The 23040-nt window shown below is 40.8% G+C and overlaps 1 protein-coding gene across 5 annotated transcripts in view; it reads right to left on the reverse strand.

The window, feature by feature from the left end:
• Positions 1–23040, reverse strand: part of Cobl (cordon-bleu WH2 repeat protein) — a 227651-nt gene that overhangs the window by 28649 nt on the left and 175962 nt on the right. For all 5 annotated transcript variants that reach the window (XM_038345836.1, XM_038345861.1, XM_038345845.1 and 2 more), the window contains one exon: positions 5658–5967. In XM_038345836.1, the coding sequence (XP_038201764.1) occupies positions 5658–5967 (310 nt within the window). The remainder of the gene's footprint in view (positions 1–5657; positions 5968–23040) is intronic.

Raw genomic sequence — 23040 nt, forward strand, 5'->3', positions numbered from 1 at the left:
TGCCAGGTAGAGTAGAGACAATGGATGGGATGGGAGAGGGGTCCCTCCTCACCTCAGAAACAGAAACCATACTTCTCTAAACACATACACACTATTTTTTTAAGTCCTCTGAGAATTCCATACATTTATATAACACATTTTGACCATTTTTACCCCGTTCCCTTTTCTCCTCCTCTTCATGGTTCTGCTGATTCCTTCTTCCCAAGTCTCCTCCACTTTCATATGTTTTGTTTTTATTATTATTTGTGACCCAATGAGTTTAATTAGTTGAATTAGTATGACTATGGATGGGAGATTGTTTATTAGAACATGAAAAACGTACCAGTAGCCACAGCACCGAGGAAAGTGAGTTCCCTTTCCTGCAGCACTATTACCTGTCATCAACTCCTGACAAAGCAAGAGGTATGAGGTTTCATGACCCCTCCTGTAAGCACAGTGGATGGTGGACAGGCTCCATTTGGTGCAAGTCTTTTGTAGGTAATTACAGCTATTGTGAGTTCATGGGTACAATAGCTGTGTCATGCATAGCAGGCAGTGTTTCCCAACACCCCTCCTCATCCTCTGGCTCTTACATTCTTTCTACCACCTTCTGTGAGGCTGAAGCTAAAATGTATTTTCTTCTTTGAAAGGCTCTGCATGTGATTGCATTTGGCTCCACCGTTAAGAAAAACCCAAATCCACAGAGTCATCTCTCTTAGTCAAACTTTACAGCATTTTTGCCTACTGAAGTTCCCCCAAAGAACCTTAGAACTCAGAGTTTCATGATGCTGAGATAGAAACAGACTGCCTGATGACAGCCGGATTGTTCTGGGGACCCACTGCTTAGAAACATTGCTAGCTTCACTCTTGGTCCTCTCAGAGAGGGAGGGGCAGCATCCCTTTTGCTTCTCCCTTCTCTCCCTATTATTTCTACTCAGACAAAGATGCTATAGCTGGAAGGGGAGGCAGGCAAGCAGAGCTGGAAATGATCGTAAGGACTATCTAAAGAATCCTGCTTCTATTACTCCTCCAGGACTTGTAAACAAAAGCAAGAGCAATGAGCATCGCTCACCACTTTTTAAGGCTAGCAATATGCCTGCACCATTCTAAGAGGAAATGTCACATATCTCAACTTTACTGAGGAAGAAATGGAAGGGGGGAGTGAATTTGCAGGCTAAAGACACACGTTTGCCAAGCTATCCTGTAAGAAAAAAGAATGTTGGCCCAGGTCATCTACAACAGACAGTGTAAGAGATTTATAAGTCCATCCAGCATGAATTATTGACCATTTTCCTAGGGCAAAGGTACTGATGAAGCTCAGAGTGGCACTCCTGGGTGTTCCCAGAACAAGGGACCACCGCCATATGCATATGCCACTTTAGACCAGAATTCCTCTTGGAAATTTATTTTGGGTACCAAGTTTAGAGGAAGATAACAGAAAGGTGATGTCCCAATTTCAGGGTAGAGTTTGAATTCAGGGCAATGAAAACTTTGCAACTGGATCTCATCAATTGAGCTGATGGAAAAGTACCCCCTTTTCAAACTGTATTACATACAATAAACTGGGAATTATGGTCAACCATTCCTGCTTGCTTTATTGTTTTAGAAGGCAGAGTTTTACTACTGATGTTGTTCAACTTAAAACCTAGGCTCCAAGGATGCTTGGTGGTATTCATCAACACAAGCAGCAAAGAAGCAGTTCTAGTATTAATGATCTAAGTCTCTACCCTCAGTCATACCAAATCAGAGCAGTAAGTCTACCACATGACTGCACAGTAGAAAAAAAAAACACAGCTAGTAGCAGAGGATGGCCCTCAAAGTATTTTTGGATGGGCACTTGGGAGGGAACAATATTTGTGCCTAAGATTTAAATAAGTAAACCCAGGCAATCCTATACCCCCAAATACACATGCTATTGACTACAAAAGAAAGGAGACACCTGAGAAAAGCATACCTTTTGGACTTTTATGGGTCACAATTTGTCTTTACATGATGTTCAAACAACATTTAGTGACTTCCTGAGTACTGGAGGTACGGCAACAGAAGATCTTGTGCTAGTAAAGTGGAAACCACAGGTAGTCCTTATCTCCCTAGTGACTGATCCCATGCTGGAGACTTTCTGTACAATGAGGGTATCCATGGCAACTTACTAGAATCTACTCTCACCCTAGGGTCCAGACCTTGCTTGTTATGGCAAAAGGTAACTTCTGATGTCCCTAAACTCTTAGGGTCTGGCATTCAGAGGTGACAGGAGGAACATAATATAGCCTGGTCTCATACCATCATTATTTCTCATGCAGGATGAACCCATTGGGAATACAAATAGCCATATTAATATTAGTTGCAGAAACTAGGCATTGGTTTGGAATTATCCTGGGTAGAGGCAGGAGTTTGGAATGAGAGACAAAACATTAACCACCCAGAGCAGAATTCATGCCATTGAGGTACATATAAACACAGTGTGGGGGGGGGAAGTACTACAAGTGGGCAAGAAGCATGTCCTCCCTAGGAGGTTGCCAGGAAACATATTCCTTATTACTTGCATCGACCACTATTTTCTATAGGTACTCTTTACTATTTTTCTCCTTGTCTAAATGGCCAAGGTTAAGGCTACAGTCCTGTGAGTTCTGTTACTTCACAATGTTACCTTGATCCTGTGCCACTATCCTTTGGAATGGGCTGTAACTTCCCTAATTCTGGCCCCTTCCATCTTTGGTATCTGGAAGTTGCCTGCTCCACCAGGCCCCACCTGCATTCTGCTGAGAAGTCAGGTTACTACAGTTTGTTGGACCCTCAATCCTGCCTGCACTTCTCTGCCTTTTTACAATCCAAGTTTTCAGTGTGGTATTCTGTGGAACTGAACACAAAGCTCACCATGGTTTGTGAGGAGTCTATTTTATGTGTATGAGTGTTTGACTACATGTATGTATGTGTACATACTTACACATACAAGCCTGGTGCCTGTAAAGGTCAGAAGAGTGTATTCGCTTGCTCAGATTATAGTTACAGGTAGTCGCTAGCCACCATGTGAGCACTGCGAACCGCAATCATGTCCTCTGTAAGATCAATAAGAGCTCTTAACCACTGAGCCAACCTCTCAGCCCCAGAACCACCATTTCCATTAAGAGAGTCGTTTTCTCTCTAGTCTTGTGACTCATGCACCTGCATCTTCACTAAGTGTGAGCCCCAGCAGGACGGTGATACTGAACAGTTTCCAAACAGTGATTAAGGGAGCACTCATTCTAAAGACCACATGGAGGCCTTTTGTAGAGGGATGATTAAACCAGTGGCCTTGTCTGCAAGGTCTTCAAGAGCTTGCAGAGATTCACAGCTAAACACTGGGATGAGCTCCACATGTCCTGGTGAAGAGAAGGAGGAAGGATTATAGGAGCAAAGGTGAGGGTCAAGATCATGATGGGGGAATCCACAGAGACAGTTGACTGGAGCTTATGGGAGCTCATAGACTCTGGACCCACAGCTGGGGAGCTTGCATAAGATCAAACTAGGCCCTCTGCATGTGGGCGACAGCTGTGTGACTTGGTCTGTTTGTGGGGCCCCTGCCAGTGGGACCAGGATCTATCCCTGGTACATGAGCTGGCTTTTTGGAGCCCACTCCCTAAAGTGGGATGCCTTACTCAGCCTTGATGCAAGGGGGAGGGGCTTGGTCCTACCTCATCTTGATGTGCCAGGCTTTGTTGACTCTTGTGGGAGGCCTTTTTTTTTTTGATGAGTGGATATGAGGTGGAATGGGGTAGGGGAGAGTTGGGGTAGGAAGCGGGAGGAGGGGAGTGGGGGGAAACTGTGGTTGGCATGTAAAATGAATAAAAAAAATTAAGGAAAAGATCTTCTAAAAACCCACTGAGGCTAAGAGGAGAATATGGTGACTTCCCAATATATTTATACATGTACTCATTGAAGTGCTATAGCACAGGAAATATCTGAATAATTGTATCAATATCTGAAAGTTTACAGATGGGCATTCAGGGTAAATGTGCTTCTATAAGAATCACACAATAGTGAAGGCATCCCTATATACTTACTGAAGGGCATACCTGAAGGCTGACCATGACTGCACATCTGTTTAGTGTGACTATGGATGCTCACATTACTTAACAGCATTTTAAATTTGTGAGATGTGAAATACCAATCTAGATGCCTGGTACATTTCAGATACTGTCCACATAAGGTCTGTATCCTCCTTGCTAGGTTATGTCCAGAAAAGGGCTGCTATCTTCAGGTGAAGCCTGCAGGTACTCCACCCACACTGTCTGCTCCCTTAATGATGCTCTTTGGCCTCACCCCACCCCAGTCCCAGCACTTGAGTTCCAATCCCTTCTGACACTACAGATATTGCTTACAAGTCACATGGCAATGCTCTGTATTTCATATTTAAAAATACACACATGATATACCATGGTCTGAGACAGTAATTTTTAGCTGACAAAGTTCTGCCAAAAACCTCCTCCAACCTAGAGTTTTTTATTTCCTGAAAGGAGAGACCTGAGGGAGGCCATCTCTTGAGGGGATAACTTAGTGTATCAGTCAGGATTAGAGATCACAGATACTTTTCTTCTTCACCCAGCTGGCAAGGTGAACAAGGTCAGACAGAGGATGGCGATAGGGACCATTGCTAAGCAAAGCGGTCCAGGGTGATGTGACTACTGAAACTTGTCAAGTGGATCCTGGTGAAAAACCAGACTTTTTCACACCATGCCTAAAAATGAACCACGAATAGAGGAGCACCCTGGTGTAGGCTAGCAATAGTGTTTCAGCCAATTAAGTCCTTGAGGTAATAGGAACAATCCCTTATAAATGCAGAGACTGCATGCATTTGGAAGGCAAGAACACATTCAACCATATGACTGACATAAGGCAATTGTTGTACAATTTAAAATAACAAAGTTTAATTCAAACTGCAGACTTAGAAATTCCTCATGCTCAAAAAGCCAACGAAGAAGTTACTAATTTAAAAATGGCAAAGCATATAATTTTTAAAAAGGATAAAGTCCACAAAACCAATTCATAAAAAGTAAGATCAAATAGTAAACAGATTATATAATCATTTTTACTACCCAAGGACTATGAATTGAAGATACTTGAGATGCTACTTGACACACATGGGATTGGCAAAGCTTAGATGTCTACTAACCACAAACACCAGTGTAGACATGGAATGACAGGATACCATAGATACACAGAGCATCTATTTGATGATATTCCATATAGCCGATGAATTTTCTGATGATCTAATTTCTCCTCTGGAAAATTGTCAATATTAAACAAAAACATATCTGTAGTTTACTTATTATTTCCAGTCCTGAAAATCTGGAATAACCTAAGCCCATTAATATGAAAAAGGATAAATACATGAACAGTATATGAGTTATCAAGGGTGACTTTTAAGTATGCCACAGCTACACAGCTACAGTGCCTTTGGATCCGGTGTCAAGGCACACTAAGCATTCGGATGCATGGCTTACAAACATCTTCATGTCTACACACAGAATGAAGATAGGACTGGAGTTACCAAATTGCTAACTCCAGGGTAGGACACATCTGCGGAAGGCACATAGCACTGGGACATGATCATTATTTGGATCACCCTGACAAAGCCTTCTTCCACTGAACACTAGGAGGTGGGTGTAGGTGGCCCCACCTCCAGCTATTCCATGACTCACCTTAGAATGGAGTTCCCAGAGCCATTTTTCCCCCACGATGGGCTCTTTTGGGGACCAAGTTCTGGAGTTCCAGCTAGGTCCTGGTCGCTGCAGTCCTCCTGGTCGGTAGACCATTTGTCCTTAGATCTCACGCTGTCTTGTTGCGAGTCCAGAGAGATGACATCTGAGGGAGAGCTCATCACCCCTGAGTCCTCGGTTGTATCCTCTGATGCAAAACAGCTGCCCACAGACGCTGTCTCCTCAGCCTCTGGTGGCACCTGTGAGACTCCACCCATGCCGCAGTGGCTGCCAGGCCCCAGGGGCAGGCTCACTGGAGAGGACACACAAAGACAGGTCAACATAGGCCACTCAGGGTGTCATGCTTCCTAACATGGGCAATATCCCTTTGACTTATCTGAAATGTTTGATTCAGGGAGATTTAAGTAAGAAAGACTCTGCCAAACCAATAGCACTCTCTGGAAACATTAACTCTGAAGAGGCCTTATGCGTATGCATAATTGAATATAAACTTTCTCATAAAACTGAGCACTTGATTAATTAGTCTTTTTGTTTATTTATCTTTGTGGTGATGGGGATTTAACCAGGGCATTGCACATGCTAGGCAAGTGCCCAACCAAGAAGCTACATCTTCAAACCCTTAATTAGCCCTTTAAACATGCATTCTCCAGGCAATTATGGTGATTAAATATTCAAACTAGTGATAATGAATGCAATTGTTTGTAGTCTGATTATTGACTTAAAATGACTTCATATATATGCACACACATATACACATATAAGTATATAACAACAAATAATGGAAAAAACAGGGCTATGCACTTGAAAAAGAGCAAGGAGGGGTATATAGCAGTCTTTGGAGGGGGAAAGGAAAGAGAGAAATGAAGTAATTATAATTTCAAAAATTAAAGAAATAATATAAAAATGACTGCCTTACACAAGCAAACAAAAACATCAAGAATAAACAGAAGTAAATCATTCTGGCATGGGGGCCTTCTGACCTGCAGCCTCACAGAATGATACTGGAAATGTGGTCTACATGGTCTGCATGCCCACGGCATTCCTCCTCAACATTTGGCCCTGTCTTCATTTGTAACTTGAGATAATACAAGCTTTTGTGTGAGAGATGAGCTTGGAAGGGAAGGTAAAATTAAAAGGTATCAGAACCCAAGTACGAGTGGTTGATTGATGCCTGTGAGCATTAAGAAGAAACACACAGGGAGATGATGTGCAGAGTTGTGTGTGACCTTCAGCTGACTTTAGAATTTATCTCTATTGAGACCTGGTAGGGAACACTGCAGTCATCCTACTAATTGGAGACACGTTAACTATCCATAGTGAGGATGTCAGAAAGCTCCATGCATAGAGCTGGAGATTGTAGGACTGCAGTTCACCACTCTGGACTAGCTGTACTCTGGGGTTGCAGTTGATTCACAGGTTCTAGATCTAAAGATTCAAGGCTAGAACCAGACCCCGTGTTCCAAATCCAATCGGTTTCCCTTATATAGCCCCTGGACTTGTGATGTTGATGTAGGCTGTAGGTGTGTACAAGTGCACACTCCAATGATATTACTGTGTGAATCACACTCCACATCTCTAAACATCATATCTCAACAGCAACTAACAGCATATAGCCAACAAACCAGAGGAAACTCTCTTCATGTGTTACTTTATGTGAGATTTTCAACAACAACAAAAAAAAAACCATGAAAAAAATGAGTACTTATAAGAATACAAGTTTCACAGAAGAGCTCAAAGCAAGTGGGGACTACAGAGAGGTTGGGAGAGGCCCAAATGCAGAAGGCAATGCACTAAATTTCAGAGCACTGCTGAACAAGAGTTGTTCTGGTTCCTTTTAAGGCTATCCTGGAACTCAGCATTCTCCTGCTTAGCCTCTATAGTGCTGGGATGACCCGTGTGCAGCACTATGCCAAGCTGCAAAACTTAGCAGACTGAAGACTGAAGAAGAAACAGTATCTGTACCCCAGTGGCTAATGTAAACTTGACAGGACCCAGTATCATTTAGGAGACAACTCAGGGCATGTCTGTGAAGGAATCTCTAGACTGAGTTAAGAGCAATAATTGAGGCAGGCAGACCCACTTTAAGTGTGGGTGACATCATTCCATGGGTCAAGGTGCTAGACTGGATAATAAAATCACAACCTGAGAACCAGCATCCATTTCTCTTTTCTGAGTCCTGAAGTGAAAAGATCAGATATTTCATGCTACTGCTGCCATGTTTCCCCCATCACAATGGGCTATATCCTAGAACTGTAAGCCGAAAACAACCATTCCTTCCTCCCTCCCTCCCTGCTGCCTTTTCAGGAATTTAACATGAGAAAAGTAACTAACATACACTGACTTACATAGCCTGTAATTCTTCCTGCCTATGAGTTGGTGACAAGCTTTACCATTCTTCTCTGCTCTTACCATACAGCCCTTCAATTAGCTCCTATGTCACTTACTCCAGACAGCAATCCCTACTTAGAACTCTGATTCTCTGAAGCTATCCAGTCAGACTCCACGGAGAGAGTCTGCTAGCTGCCATTCATTTCTCCCTTACCCTGACTTTCTTGTTGCTCTTTTTGGTCCTAAGAATCAAACTCAGGTCCTCGTGCTTGTGTAACAAACATTTTACTGATTAACTGAACTGTTTTTTTTTATTATTTGACATTTTTAATACATGTACAAATGATGAAAATGCATCTATAAAATCATCAACCAAAATACATGTATAAAAATTAGACCATTACTCTTAGTCCTCTACGTGTTCATTTATATGTGACTTTCACAGAGTCATCGGGGAAAAATACCAAACCCTAAATATCAATTTCTTCAATCCTTAATTGCTGATGATTCAGTTTATAAATTTTTTTCAAATCTAGTATGGTACAAAAATGACAAACATTCATTTGGAATGACATTTTGAATCTCAATCACTGTTGGGGGTCCCTGCTGTGGTCCAAGGCTCCCGTGTGATGTTGCATAGCAACACTGAATAGCAGCTCCCAGTTAGTCACAGGCTACGCAAGTAAACCATGGATACTCAGCATCATATTGTGTTAGACAAGCTAGAAGGCTTGAAGGTCAGATTTAACAAACCCATTTCAACTTCTAATACTTCAAATTTCCTTATGTTCCTCAAGATGAAATACCATCCATCAAGAAGAATCTAAACTTACAATGGATTCATTTTTCTCATTGTTTTGATCAATAGAGAGAAAATGTTACATAATATTCTTTTGTCACTAGTCATCAAGAAAGGAGAGTCCTCAAGAGTTGATTTCACAATTGATGTTTGTCCTTCATTTCAACCTACACTGTCTTCGTTCTTTGTGCTGAATGTCCTGGGAACAAAGAGAAAATAAGGCAAGTGCTTCTGGCAGAGCGATGAAAATTCACACGACACATTTCAAAATGATTTTTATGTATCTTCAGAATAATTCTAAACAACCACGCTCCTCTTTCCTTTTTAAAGCAACACTTGAAAATTACCATCTTGAATTCAAGCGATTACAACAAGTTGCAGCAATTCCACTGGATTATAAACATCAGTGCTTTCATATAAATGTTTCACTAATTAAAAATTGCAACCCAAAGATTCAAGAAGCTACTAACTATATTTTCATGATCAGCACCTTCCGTAGAAAAATGAACAAAAAATTCCTTCTCTAATAGGCAAAGCTTTAGGCCACATCTATTCCTCCTTGAATTAATTCCTACTGCATAGCCCAATAAAATCTATCTTAACTGAATATAGTTTTTGTTCAAGATATATTTTAAACACATATTCTGTAAAAATATGCTTATAGATGAAAGATACATTTTATACATTTTATATCTTTTCACTGTAAGGCAATATTATTCAATTCTTTTTTGTCTAGTAAGATATAGCCCCAGTGATTAGCAGTCAGGAAAACCAGCATAACTATCTCTTTTTTTTCCTGTGATGCTAGGCATCAACTTCAGGGTCTTTTATATTTTAGAGAAGCAACCTACCACTGGCATACACCCCAGCTACACAAACACACTAAAAATGTTGACATTTATTAAACAAAATGATAAAATGCTGCAAATGAATCAAATCAAATTGAGGCTTTTTCTCTCCCATCCATTGCTTAGAAATGTCTGGAGTCCTAACTGTTAAAATGAGGCAGTTTAGCATAAATTCAATTCATAACTTTCATTTTTTATCAGAGACAAGGGCCAAAAAAAAAAAAGGCAGAGGTGAAAGAAGGAAATTATCTGATGGCTACATCATTCCACTCAATTTTAAAAAGCTCTTCTTATTTTATATGCCAAAAATAATGGACCTGTCACAAAAATTATGCTTAATGATCTATAATTGGGCAGCATTGTTATCATATCATCACAGTCCTTTAGAAACCTGGTAGGAGAGGAGAACTGGAAAATGCCTGATATTCAGAAGGATTTGTCATCACTAATGTTCTACTGCAAGAAACTGCACCCTAGTGAGGTTCTCCATGGTTAAGGAGAATGTCTGTAATGTAAGGGAGAAGAGCCTTTGCAATGCCTGGATCTGGGAAGGAGACATGGAATGATGCTAGAGTTTTCAATATGGCAGTTCTCGAAAAGGTAGAGAACACCTAGCGAAGGCGCCTATGGAAGTCCTGGAGATCTCCAGTAGAAATATATGACTGGTTAAAGCTACATCTAAGCACAGTGCTGCAGCTGAGAGATCTGAGGTGATGAAGTCCATGGTTCTCTGTGTCAGGAAATGTAGGGAATGGAACAGTCATTCTAGTTGGGGGGACAGTCATGAAGCTGACTACTAAAGCAGGTTTTGGAACAAGCTTGTTGGAAGGTAGAGATGAGTAGTCTGATGAGAAGTGGACAGACCACAGGCATCTTGGGAAGTGCTGGGTGTTGCTGAGTGGCCAGGGTTGCAGTGTCTCATGTACACAGGGCTCAGCATACATGGCTGTATGTGCACACGTGTGCAAATATTCTGGGGTGGCTACCAGAGGTGGGTTTAAGATTAATCTCTGAGAGACCCTCTGCTACCAGTGCTACATGGATAGTGCTGTGTTCTCTTTCCTTCTCACCAGTTCTCACTGTTCTCATGAAGTGAAGTTGACCTATTACTCTTCAAAATCATATCTTCTTTATTTTGATAGAAACTGTTAATGTCCTTGTCAATTAATTTATCCAGGCCTCTGAAGACCATCCCATGGTGAAGGTAGCAAGTATAGGAAACTCAGCATAGACCATGGTATGTTGAGGAAGAAAAGATGATGAAGACTTGGAAAGCAAGAACGAACGAGAGAGAGAGAGAGAGAGAGAGAGAGAGAGAGAGAGAGAGAGAGAGAGAGAGAGAGAGAGAGAGAGAGAGAGCTGGTTATATTGAGTCAAATATTTTATTCTTTGCATCAATCTATCCTTATTCCTTCAGAGCATGAAATATGTCTAGCGCTAGAATTCTAATGTACCTATTAGAATCTCAGCCCGAGGAAGCACAGACTTACTTCATTATAAAACAGAGCTACGTTTTGTAGCCCAGTTTTCATTTTATGGGTGAGTCCATTGCTCCCATCCAACCCTGGCCACAGAAGGTGCTAAAAGATGAACCAAACATGGCCAATGTGAAAAGAGTGACTAGTCCAGTGGCGGATGTGTGTTTGAAATTGGGTGTATTAAATCTTCTCATAACCTCTCCATCGGAGCTACTAAGGAAGCTGGTTCCATTTATCCAGGACAGACAAAGTGGGAGTGAGTTCTAGGTAAGTGCTGGCCGTGTTAACTGCCACATGCTTTCCCCACTAGTTGGAAACAAGCACAGACTAAGAAAAAATTCAGTTCGTGCACGGAACTATCATACATATGGTAAAGACTGCTCTTATAGAACTTCAAGTGATAGAAGCTAAACACATACACACACACACACACACACACACACACACACATTCTGATTAAGTCATTCAAAATATAGCTGTTTCTTAGAATGAAAGACTTCTATTTAATACCTGTTTACTTTTCTCGGACTGAAGACACACATATTCTTCATGATGATGCTTCTACTGTAGAAAGCTTTGTTTTCAGAGTCATCTGACTCATGCCTTACCTTTCCTAGACGTACTCACTTGTATCACACATGAGTATAATCCAATTTAGGATGTGCTTGAGTAAACCTGGAGACCACGTTGGCAGCCTTCCTTTGTCAGACAGTGAGTTTACCAACTCATTACCTCAATTCTGTGTATGGAGCAATCGCAGTATGTCCTAGAGGCAAATCTTCCTTCCTGGCTTTTCTCTTTTTAGCACCTTGCCCAGTACATAAGAATCAGTGTGCTAATATGATTTGTTTATACAATCTACGTGTAGAAGGTTGTAAAACTTTCCTTCTTAACATGTGGGCATCAAAACTTTGACCAAAAGGTTTCTATGTGTATATGTTTTGAAGGATGGATATATAATTACCATGAATGTTTTTTTTAAATTTATTTTAAACTTTATTATAAAAATTTTCAAATAAAACCAGTCACACAACAAAATTAACCAGATCAGATCCAAATGCCATGCAACTCAATAAACTTCTATTTAGTTAGAGTAGTTGTTCCAAATGGGAGCTGTGCAGCTTCACACTGGATTTTATACTTTCACTAGCAAATTTATTTTTATGGACTTATTTATTACCCAAAAGGGAAAATTTACACAGCTATATCTAGAAAACAATTAGCTTATATCCTCTTTCACAACTCATGTTTATTGCCTGCATTTGGTCCTTACCGATCCCCTAATATGTAGCCTTTCTTGTTCTCCTTTCTGCCTGTTATACAGTACCCCCACACATTTGGTTACATGTTCATCTATATTATTGGATAGAATCTGCACATGAGTGAGAATATGCTTTTTCCTTTCTGGAATTATGTGACCTTGTTTAATAGTATTCATTCTAAGTCCATACATTTTCATGAAAATTTTGTCATTATCATTTTTTTAGAGCTGAGCCTTTATTATCAATTCTCTGCTATAGAGAATAAAGCAACTATGAACATAAACACAGGGATAAAAATGGCTCTATTGTAAGGAGTTCCAGGTGTAGGTACAGGAGTGGGACAGCGGGGTCACATGGTAGTTCTAATTTTAAATTTAGAGAAATCTCCAAAGTTATTTCTACAATGGCTATATTAACTTACACTTCTCCGCACAAAGCAGTGACTAAGGGGGTCTCTCTCTCTCTCCTCTCCATATTTCCATTGTCAGATTGTGATGATGTCATTCTGACTGGAGTGACGTGGGTATCTATAAAGTAGGTCTTATTTATATTTCCCTGATGGGTTTGGATGTTGAACACTTCTAAAAAGAGTTATTGGCCATTTGATTTTTTCTTTTTTTTCTTTTTTTTTAATTTTGAGAGATATCTACTACTCACTTCATTTGCCCATTCGTTTGTTGCAGTTTTGTTTCCTTGATATTTAATTCTGAATTAAGGATATTGACCTTTTGTCTGGACTGTAGCTGGTGAGGATTTTCTCCCATGCCATAGACTGCCTGGTCCTTTGCTGTAATAGATCTTCTTTCTTTCATATAGTCTCATCTATTGATAGTTGGGGCTAGTAATTGCTAGTTCTTGTATTGGTGTCCTATTTAAAAGTTCTTACCTACCCTAAGTGTGTATGTTTTGAAGGATGAATACATAATTTTCATGAATGTTTTGATAAACATTTGTCTATTTTTTAACAATAGTTTAATTCTGTTTTATGCATTGGATAATATACTAAAATTTTCTAAAGTTATTAATAAAGCTTTAAGGTTCTGCATCATTTCTTAAGGTCTAAGTAACTTTATTTTCTTTAGAGTCAACTCCTTCGATCAATCAGTCTCTTATGCATTTAAAAAGTGGTCTGGCTCATGTGGTGGAACACTCCTTTAGTCCTAGCACTTGTGAGGTAAAGGAAGGAAGATTTTTTTTTTTTTTTGTCGGTATAAGGCCAGTCTGGTCTACATAGCGAGTTCGAGGTCAGTTGGGGCTACAAAGTGAGATCCTACCTTAGAAATAAAGAAAAAAAACTACAAATAAAATGGTCTGGCAACTCTTGGCTGTCTTTTATGTGTTTCAGTGAGGGTGGCAGCATGGGAGGAAGTAGGTTTCCTTGGTACTCAAGAATTTCAGTGTTTCCTTACTTTGGTACAAAACGTCTAAAGACAGCAGTCCTAGATGTGGCACATGAACCCACATTGGACTAACTAGACTTCTACTGTGCTGAAAGACAGTTTGACTTCTTGAGGTGAACAATACATTGATATAGGTAGCTGGGTTTCTACCTACAGTAGCCACAGTGTTGGTGTTGGTAGCCAGTGCTTGAACGCAGGTCTCATTAAATAAGGGTTCCATTTCTTTTCACAGGCTGTCCTTCTTGGGTTTTTTCATTTTGTTTTGTCAACTAGACAGAAGCTGAGTTATCTTTGAAGAACCTCAATTAAGAAAATGCTTCCATCAGATTGCCTAAATGCAAGTCAGCCTTGCATTTTCTTGGTTAATGATTGATGGGGGGGGCAGCTCTCTGTGGATGATGCTATTCCTAGGCTGATGACCCTGTGTTATATAAGAAGACAGGGTAAGCAAACCATGAGTATCCAGCTAGTAACAGTATTCTCCCACGGTTTCTGCTTCAATTCCTGTTTCCAGAGACCTGCCTTGAATTCCTGCCATGACACACTTCAGTGATAGAGCATGACACGAGAATTGTAGGATGAAATAAACTTCTGCCTCCTCAAGTTGCTTTAGATTATAGTATTTTATCAAAGCAATAGACATCCTAACTAGGACACATATCTTCTTTAGCATACAGCCAAACAGGATTCCTTTTTGGTGGTAATGTCATGGCTTTGAGAGTCACCTACAATATTTGAGTATTGACTAATTACTATGAGGGAGAGATCAGGTCAACACTGATATATTTAAAAGCCTCATCAAAGAACTGGGTCTTTGCACTCTGTATTGTTCAAGTGGCTGGCACTTATTTATCTTCTGTTTAATTCTCAACTCCTTCAGTGCAGATACCATGATTCCAATTCTGCAAATTGCACAAGAAGCTCAGAGCTAGAGAGATGGGTCAGCAGGTAAAGACACATGCTGTCAAGCTTGAGAACCTTAGTTTGACTCCCAAGACCTGTATAGTAGAAGGAGAGAACTGATTCTTGAAGCTTTCCCTAGACCTCTACATGTGTGCTATAGCATGCAGCCCCTACTCATGAATACAGAGAAAATAACAAAATGGATGTAACATTTTAAAAGTTCAATTAACAAATTATTTTATCTACCCTCAAGAGTACATGTAACAGAAACACTCTGCTAGGCTCAGAAAATGGGCAAACACATTAAAAAAAAATCACAAAAGTTCACTTAGGCAAGTTTTCAATCAAGCAGCTTCTTTCACCAAGAAAATATACTCAGAACTTTACCAGAATATTTGCATTTATTTTTTAAAGCTGGATGTTCTTTTAAATTCAATGGACAAATTCTATTCACATATACCCAAGGTTTTCAAAGTATTTGAAAGTATTTTTTAATAAAAATGTTTCAACTCTTTAAGTACTTCTGTGGCCTCGCCTCTGAATGGAACAGGAAGACTGGGAGTGGAGGGCAGTTGCTGCTGCCAAGAACCAAAGGGAGCCTTCGTTTCCACTGTCAAAATAGAAACCCTGTCTCCAGGTCGTCTAGTGTATGAAAACTACGTGACTTTTATTTAATCAACACCTCAGAAAACAGACCTTTGGGACTTGCCAAGTTGCTAAGGAGTTCAATTTGGAAGTAAGTGACTGCGACTCAGGTTTGTCACAGAGCAGGTGAGTCATCTGCCCAAGGACAAGGCAATCTATGAAAAACACTGCACTTTAAGTTTCTCCATGGTCTATCTCTCATCATTAGGGCTTGAGGGATAGTATTTGGGGCCCAGGTATACATAGTTTCCCATAATACACCACAGAACTACCACTTCTGACCTCAATTTAATATAAAATCAGCCAAATAGAGAATATTTTTGCATGTTATATTGAACTGTTAAAATATTCCTATCCAAGATTTTTCTAGGCTTGAATAATGCTTATAATTCCTTTTAACATTCACTGTTATTTAGAAATAAAACAGATTTTCCCAATAGAAGAAGAAAAGGAGTCAGACAACCCTCTCCCAAACATTATGCACCTTTGGGTGTCCTCTGAACCATCCTTGCCTGTCCTTTGAGATGGAAGGTCTAGAACTGAAAAAACAAGGGGCCCCTGGGGGCTGGGTACCCCCTAGTGAGGAGGCCTCTTTCTACTGCCACTTCATGAAGTTAAATTTATGATGAAACAAGGGATAACTGACACGCGCAGTAAGTGGGTGCATACTATTGGTTAAAATGTGAGACTCTGGGCATCAAAACCTAATCATCTGTATGACTAAGGACATGCAGTACTGTGAGTCACCTTACACAGCTCAGAAAAGACGACAAGTGACCTGCAATGTCACTGTGAAATGGACATCTCAGAGGCTCTCATCCATGGGCCTACGTGGCCTCTCATGATCCTGAGAGTCCCATCCGGCATCAGGCCAGTCACCCCCTCATCTTCACACCTCCACCCCCCCTTTTAGTTGTACTGAAAGTGAAGGCCAATCATTACAGATGAATCTGCCACTGTGCATCTATAACAAAACCCTTCATTTGGTTTTTCAAAAACAAATTAAAATGCAAGGTGATGGCTGTTTTCTTTTAACATAGATTACATTTTTTTACCTGTTCCTTTTATTTTCATATTGATGGCTTCTTAAGTATTACTATTTATAAGTCTATCAAATGCAAGGAGCTTTCAAGCTGTTCAGTAGAATAAGTACAAGATGTTCTAGCTTCTGTCTTAGATTCGGACCACATTATAAACCTATTACTGAACAGAGCCATGCAGTTGACTTTTGCCACCTGCGTGAAGGTGCAAAAGGGGCTATGAAGTTCCAGATCAATTGAGATTATTACATTACTTTTCTCCTTCTTTTGACTGGCTGGCCTAGAGGTGAGTGACTTCCTGAATTCTGGTCTCCATGGCATTCTCCTGATCTAGTGGCGGATTGTCTTTGCTCTAGCTCTAGAATCTCTTGAGGTCCCTTCTCCTATGTTGCTTGAGTGGCTCTGGGTCTGCACCCCATCACAGAACCCTAGGTAATGGAGACTGGTGTTACTCTCAAGGAGTCCAAGGGATATCAGCATCCACATCCTTTCTTATGTTTTCTTTTCACCGGATGCAATAGAAGCAAAATGGAACTTACCCTTTCCTTAAAACTTTCCATTTCCAGCTATCAGACCACTATAGGTGTCAGTGTGGGGCCTACCAACACTTTAATTTTGGATATCTGTCCTCAAGGTCTCAGAGGCAATGTATGCTCATTATTCTACCCCCTTCCCTCAAAATATGGTTGCCATTGTGGTGTCATGAAGAGACATATAAGAGCAAGCAGGCTGCAGGGAGATTAAGGGATGCTTAATGTCTGTTAAAGCCTAGGTCTCTGAGGATTACCCATCGCACATCACCGCCCACAGCTGCAGCCTCAGGCAGCTTAGCTAGCCAGCTTATTATTTTGCCTTCTTATTTGTGTACATCGCCTAAAGTTTGGGACAACAGACTAGCACAAACTGTGAAAATGATTTATTCACACTGCTGCCTGGGTCTGTACTCATGAATAAAAGCATATATATTTAATATGGAAAACCACGTTGACAGGTGTTGCCTTCAAGACAAGTTCCCTCCTAAACAGTGTCAGAGATCCCCAAAATAAAAACATACCATAAAATACACGAAGAAAATCTAAGTGACTAATATTTATGCTCATATAATGTGTTCTTCTATAACACACACATACCCTGCAAAATTACCATCCCAAGGCCACGCAATCCCAGAGAGTGGTTAGCGTACAGACCATGAAAAGTCACACCGTGATTTTCCCACGGAGCCCTCTTGCCACTCCAGCAGGCTTGGTGATGTGTATCTGCTTGTAAGGGTGACAAGATCAGCATCTTGAGCCCATCATTGGGGAAACTTGTATAGAATGTTTCTAGCTCTATTCCCAAGTCAACAGACTGCACAGCCAGTAAATTAAACGTTTCATACACAAACCACCTGTCTAACGCACAATTATGGTGGACCAAAATAACTCAGCGTTATTGGTCAGAAAACACCTCACCTCAGCAAAACTACCATCCCCAAAATAACCTGCATGGATTGCTGAGGTCCAGCCCCAAGTTTTCAAGGTCAGTCCTTAGGGACTTGCGGCATCCCTCACTTTCCTCAAAGGAAAGTATGGTGCACTATCACCAAATTTTACCTGGTTATGTTTCTATTAGGATTTTTTTTTTGGTCTTAAAGTAAGTATTTTACCCCTCTGGATTAGAAAATCAAGAAAATAATAACAATTGGTGGAGTAAAATCACTCATCCACACTCATCCTTAGGATAATCATGGTGATTACATTTGGTTGCTTTACTTCTGGTCTGTTTTTTTAAAGGACACATACATAAGAAAATTTTATAATGTATGAAGAAAATTTGATATATAAACCCACAATAGATATATCCACTCACTCTACATTCAATGGTCTCAAGGCAGTATTTTTGCACTATTTTTTGTGTCAGTGATGGACTCAAGCTTACAGAAATTGACCAATTGTCCCTGTTTCTTGACATCCTGGTAGAACTGTGGTCTTTTGGAGACGCAGATAGCACTGAGGTAGAATAAGATGTTGAGCACAACTCTTAGAGCATCCAATATATGATGCTCTCCTCCCCATAGCTGGGATTCAAGGGGTGGAACTGAAGTGGTATCATCTACCATCATTCCCGAATTACCCACTAACAAAATTTCTGCTTCCTGATCTCTCATACCTTTGTTCTGCAGGCTTAAGGTTCTTCATCCTAGAGTTCTATGAGTAGACACAACAATAATTTCACTGAACTGAAATTTAAGACTGCTCACACCATCACTCTGGCTCTTCATATCTTTGAAGGCTAAGAAACAGTGAGGATGGTGCTAGGGTGACTAATCCAGACTACCCACGGGAAACTGGACTGGACCTCATAAGAAAAGTAGGAGACAAAATCTCTCTAGAACACAGGCTGTCCCTTAGGGCAATTCTCAGAATTACAATGTCCTATGATTAAGGTCAATGGAAAACTATCCTAATCCATTCCAGGCAGGTTTGGGTTATTTCACTAAATAATCCACCAAAACCAGTCTAGGCTCTTAATAAAGGTCAAGAAGGGCTATAGAATGAAGGTGGATGCTGGAAATACCAGTTCATGCCATGAACAATGTTAGAGAAACGTCTACAATCACACTTCTTAGGAACATGCTTCTAGACATACACAAATTATGTAAAAATGTATCACTTTCTTCTGGTCTTCTTTCCTTACCATGTACTGTCACTGACATTTTATGTCAGTGTGTAAATATTATTAATTTTACTCCAGGAAAGAGTGAGACACATCTCAAAGGTGTCACTGCCCCTAGAGGAAGGAAGGACTAAGGTTTCGATATTGTGCAGTAGAGCTGCATTGTGTTACTTGATTTCATGACCTTGTCTGTATCTATTTGTGGAGATCGAGTGTGGTTTAAAGACATCCATGTGGTCCAGCTGATGAGAGGAGGGGTGAGCTCCTGACAACTATTTACATGTCATCTGATGAGTCCAAGTAAACAACGTATTTCTGAGGTATAGAACATTAGCATTTTAACTATTACAGAGTAGAAGAAAAGGAGGATTTAGTGAATTCAGCATTCAATCTGCTCAGGGCAAAAGACAATACACTGCTCTGTTTGCCTGGGGACTTCCAGGTCTCATCACCTTCAGAGCTCCTGCTTTGAGGCCCTTTACACTCAAACTGACTCACATCTCTGGTGTTCTTGAGGCTGTTGCCCGCTGATGGCAGATAGTAGGGTTTTCTGGTCTCCAGTTACACATGAACCAGTCTCTATTTTAATTCAGCTTCTCCCGAAATAGTGAGTGTGTAAAATACATGCAGGTATTTCTATGTATCCACAAGCCTCATGAATAAAGCATTATTATATTATTAAAGCACTTGAGACTGAACATGTATAGACCGTTTTCTTGTCATTTCCTTTAAACAACACAGCCATCCATATAGTACTTACATTATATTGAGTAGTGTAAGTAATCTAGAGATAATTTAAACTATTTATGAGAGGGTTATGTAGGTGACATGCAAATACTATACCACTTCACATAAGGAACCTCGGCATCCAGTGTTCTCTGTGAATACTTGTGTGACTGCCTAAGTCATTAGGGCTAAACAGTAGTCAGGGTTAATATATCCCTATTTCATAAAAACTGTATTATGCTCCTCATGCTTTGAAGTTGTTCAGAAAACAAATTACACAATTAGCAATGGTGTGATTCCTCCCAAATCAGCTTTCCCAGGGTGCAACCCTAACTGCATATCCAGCATGACTGTTTGGAGCAGCCTCCCTGTTTCCCTCCCGTCCTGCCTCTTTCATCTGTCCCATGTGAGGTGCAGGAGTCACAGCCATGGCAACATGCTTGAGAGCTCAACTGCCTCTCTGTAGCTTGGGGAATCAGCTACTCTGGCCAGACACTGGTGGACGGTGTAGCAGTAGGGCTGGCTCAGGCTTAACTTTTAGGCTTTGTGACCAGCACTGGGCCTGCCTGTAGGGACCAGGAGAGAAGCTTCCAATTAATGTCAGTGTGTCTCTGAAGTGGCAAGAAGCATCCACTCGAAGCATCTCAATTAAACACTGGCTGCAGTGCTTCCAGGGGATACCAGGGCTAATTTATTCCTGTGTTTTGTTGCTGCATAGAAAGACTGGTACTTGCTCATGGGCGCTAAGACAGCTGGGAATGTTCTACAGTACAAAGAAAAGTGGGTACAGACAAGTGCCACTCTTTAGCTCCTATCTGCCAAGGACATGCTATCCAGAATTCACAGTCAAAGTGGGAGTGGGTGGTTGGGACATCAGGTTCTCTGAGAAGTGGCAGGAGCTCCCCAGGTGCAAGGCATTCATTTTGAAGAGCAGTTAAAGATACTCTAAGATTTCTCTCAAAGGAGACATGCAAAGACAACATCTTAAGAAAAAAAGAGAAAAGCAATTTTGCTCCATATTCAAAAATGAAGTTTTATTGGGGCTTACTTCATAACATGATCAACATTTTTCTTCTGACTTTTTTTGTTGTTGTCTACAGTGAGGACTTGGGTTGCTTACTCTTTCTAGTTTGCAGAAATCTGAGAACAGAATTGAAAGAGATCTTGGGACATCTGTGAGAGACAGGCTAGGGGACAGGAGTGTTGGGGCTCAGAGGATATAGAGAGTGCCAGTAGCCTCTTACGAGACATAGGCATTGCTATATCCTAACACTGTCACAGAGACAAGCTGGTGTTGCCTTGCCTCTTTATCTCATAAGAAGCAAAAACGTCTAAATTTTAATGTATAATTTCTTGCATCTTATATTATAGCCATTTTCATACTAATTATGATTTGTTCAGTGCTGATTGTTGTTCTAAATGTCTGTGCATTTATTTGCTTATGTAATTCTCAAAAGCAGCCTTTTCCCCCATAGAAACTCTGGAAGAGAGCGATTAAATTGCTTGAGATTATCCAATAACAGAGTTAAAAGGTTAGTCCAACTAGTATGACTCTAGCCTGCTTGCCTATCTGGAGAGACTCCAGTAGACACAGCTGGGGTTGCTCAGCATCATTTCTAAGTCTCCTGTTTGGAGAAACAGCTTAGTTTTCCAGCACAGGGGTCCTAGTGACCCAATCCAATCTTACTGTCCTTGCTATTGCTTGGTCACTGCATTCTGGTCTAAAAGAACAGCTGCATGGATCAGTCACCCTGACTCTGGAGCTCTCATGAGACTTACTTTGGGTTAAGAGAGCTAGCTCCACCTCTAGAGTCACAGTTCCTGGAAGTGGCTGAGACAAAAGGCATACTGAGTGACATTCCAGCAACCCATCTCTGGATCTGTTATGAAAAGCAATGGAAGCATGGCTCTGAAGAGCTATTTGTACATCGATGTTCCCCGGAGTTATTTCTGATGAGAAGTGTAAACAAATTGCATATCTGTAAATGGATGAATGAAGAAAGATAACATGGCAGATACAAACAATGGGAGTGGTTGAGTCTTCATAAGGAAGGCAGTTCTGCTTTATGTTACCATATGAACGATTCTTGAGGGTGTTATGCTAAGGGCAATGAGTCGTTGGCAGAAAGACAAATGCTATGTGGCTCCATTTACATGAAGTACCCCGAGCATCACATTCTTTAAAACAGAAGGTGGGACTGTGGTTGGCAGAGGTTGGGGAAAAGGGCAAAACAGACGTTAACGGATGTAGAATGAAGCTCCAGAGACTGCGAAGACCTGGAGGTCTGCTGCACAGCCGTGTGACTATCTCAACACTACAGGACCATGCACTGGAAAATACCTAATGTTACACATTTTGTGTCATTTCTTAAAGTTATAATTAAGAGCTACTAACTGATTCAGCAGTTTACTCGAACAATTTAAGATGCCTTGCATAGGTCACACAAAAACAAGTCTAAGCAAAACACAGAGGCTGCCAGGCTCTGGAGCAGGGTCTCCAGGGCCCTTTTGCCTGAGAAGTCTGCAACACAATCTGTGGCTAATGGTTAATATCTTGGCTCAGTTTCCTCAGAAGTCCTGTTAGCTGGCAGAAACTGGTGACAGTGTGGTAACCTTTAAGATGGATAGAATTCATTACAGTAGAGGAGTGTGAGTAACTGATTTCAGGAGAACATTTGGAGGTTTATAAATATGAAGCATATTTACAATGTTCTGCAAAAGACAGGAGAAATAGGAAGTAACGGTTGAGATAACTATGAAGCATCTGTAAAACCCAAAGTTCAAATGCAACCAAGACCCAAGATAAGTTTCAACCGTGGTGTGTGTGTGTGTGTGTGTGTGTGTGTGTGTGTGTGTGTGCACGAGCACACAGGTGCATGTGAATTCACAAATGCTTGATAGATGCAAATGGAGGCTGAGAGGTACATGGGGCAATGGGGTGGCATAAGCAGAGCAGCCTCTGATGACAGTATGGTGTAGGGCATGCTGATTGTTTCTGGAAGCTTGTCCTGGGATTGACAGGTTTTCTCTGATAGTCAGTGGAGAACTCAGTGTTATCAGAATTGCAGACATTCTATAAACTGTCAAAGAGGATGAAATTAGTCAGAGTAAAGGCAGGAAAATGGCTATTTCAGGGACAGGGCATCATAGACCATGCATGACAAATGTGGGCAAGATCAGCACAGCTAGTATCTGGAGAGTGGCAAGGTACTGACATGGAATAGGGTCCAGGCCCTACAGTCGGGGTCTAGTACTGTTCCAAGATTACACATGGGTACATC

This window comes from Arvicola amphibius, chromosome 1 (assembly GCF_903992535.2).
Source record: "Arvicola amphibius chromosome 1, mArvAmp1.2, whole genome shotgun sequence".
Classification (NCBI taxonomy): Eukaryota; Metazoa; Chordata; class Mammalia; order Rodentia; family Cricetidae; genus Arvicola; species Arvicola amphibius.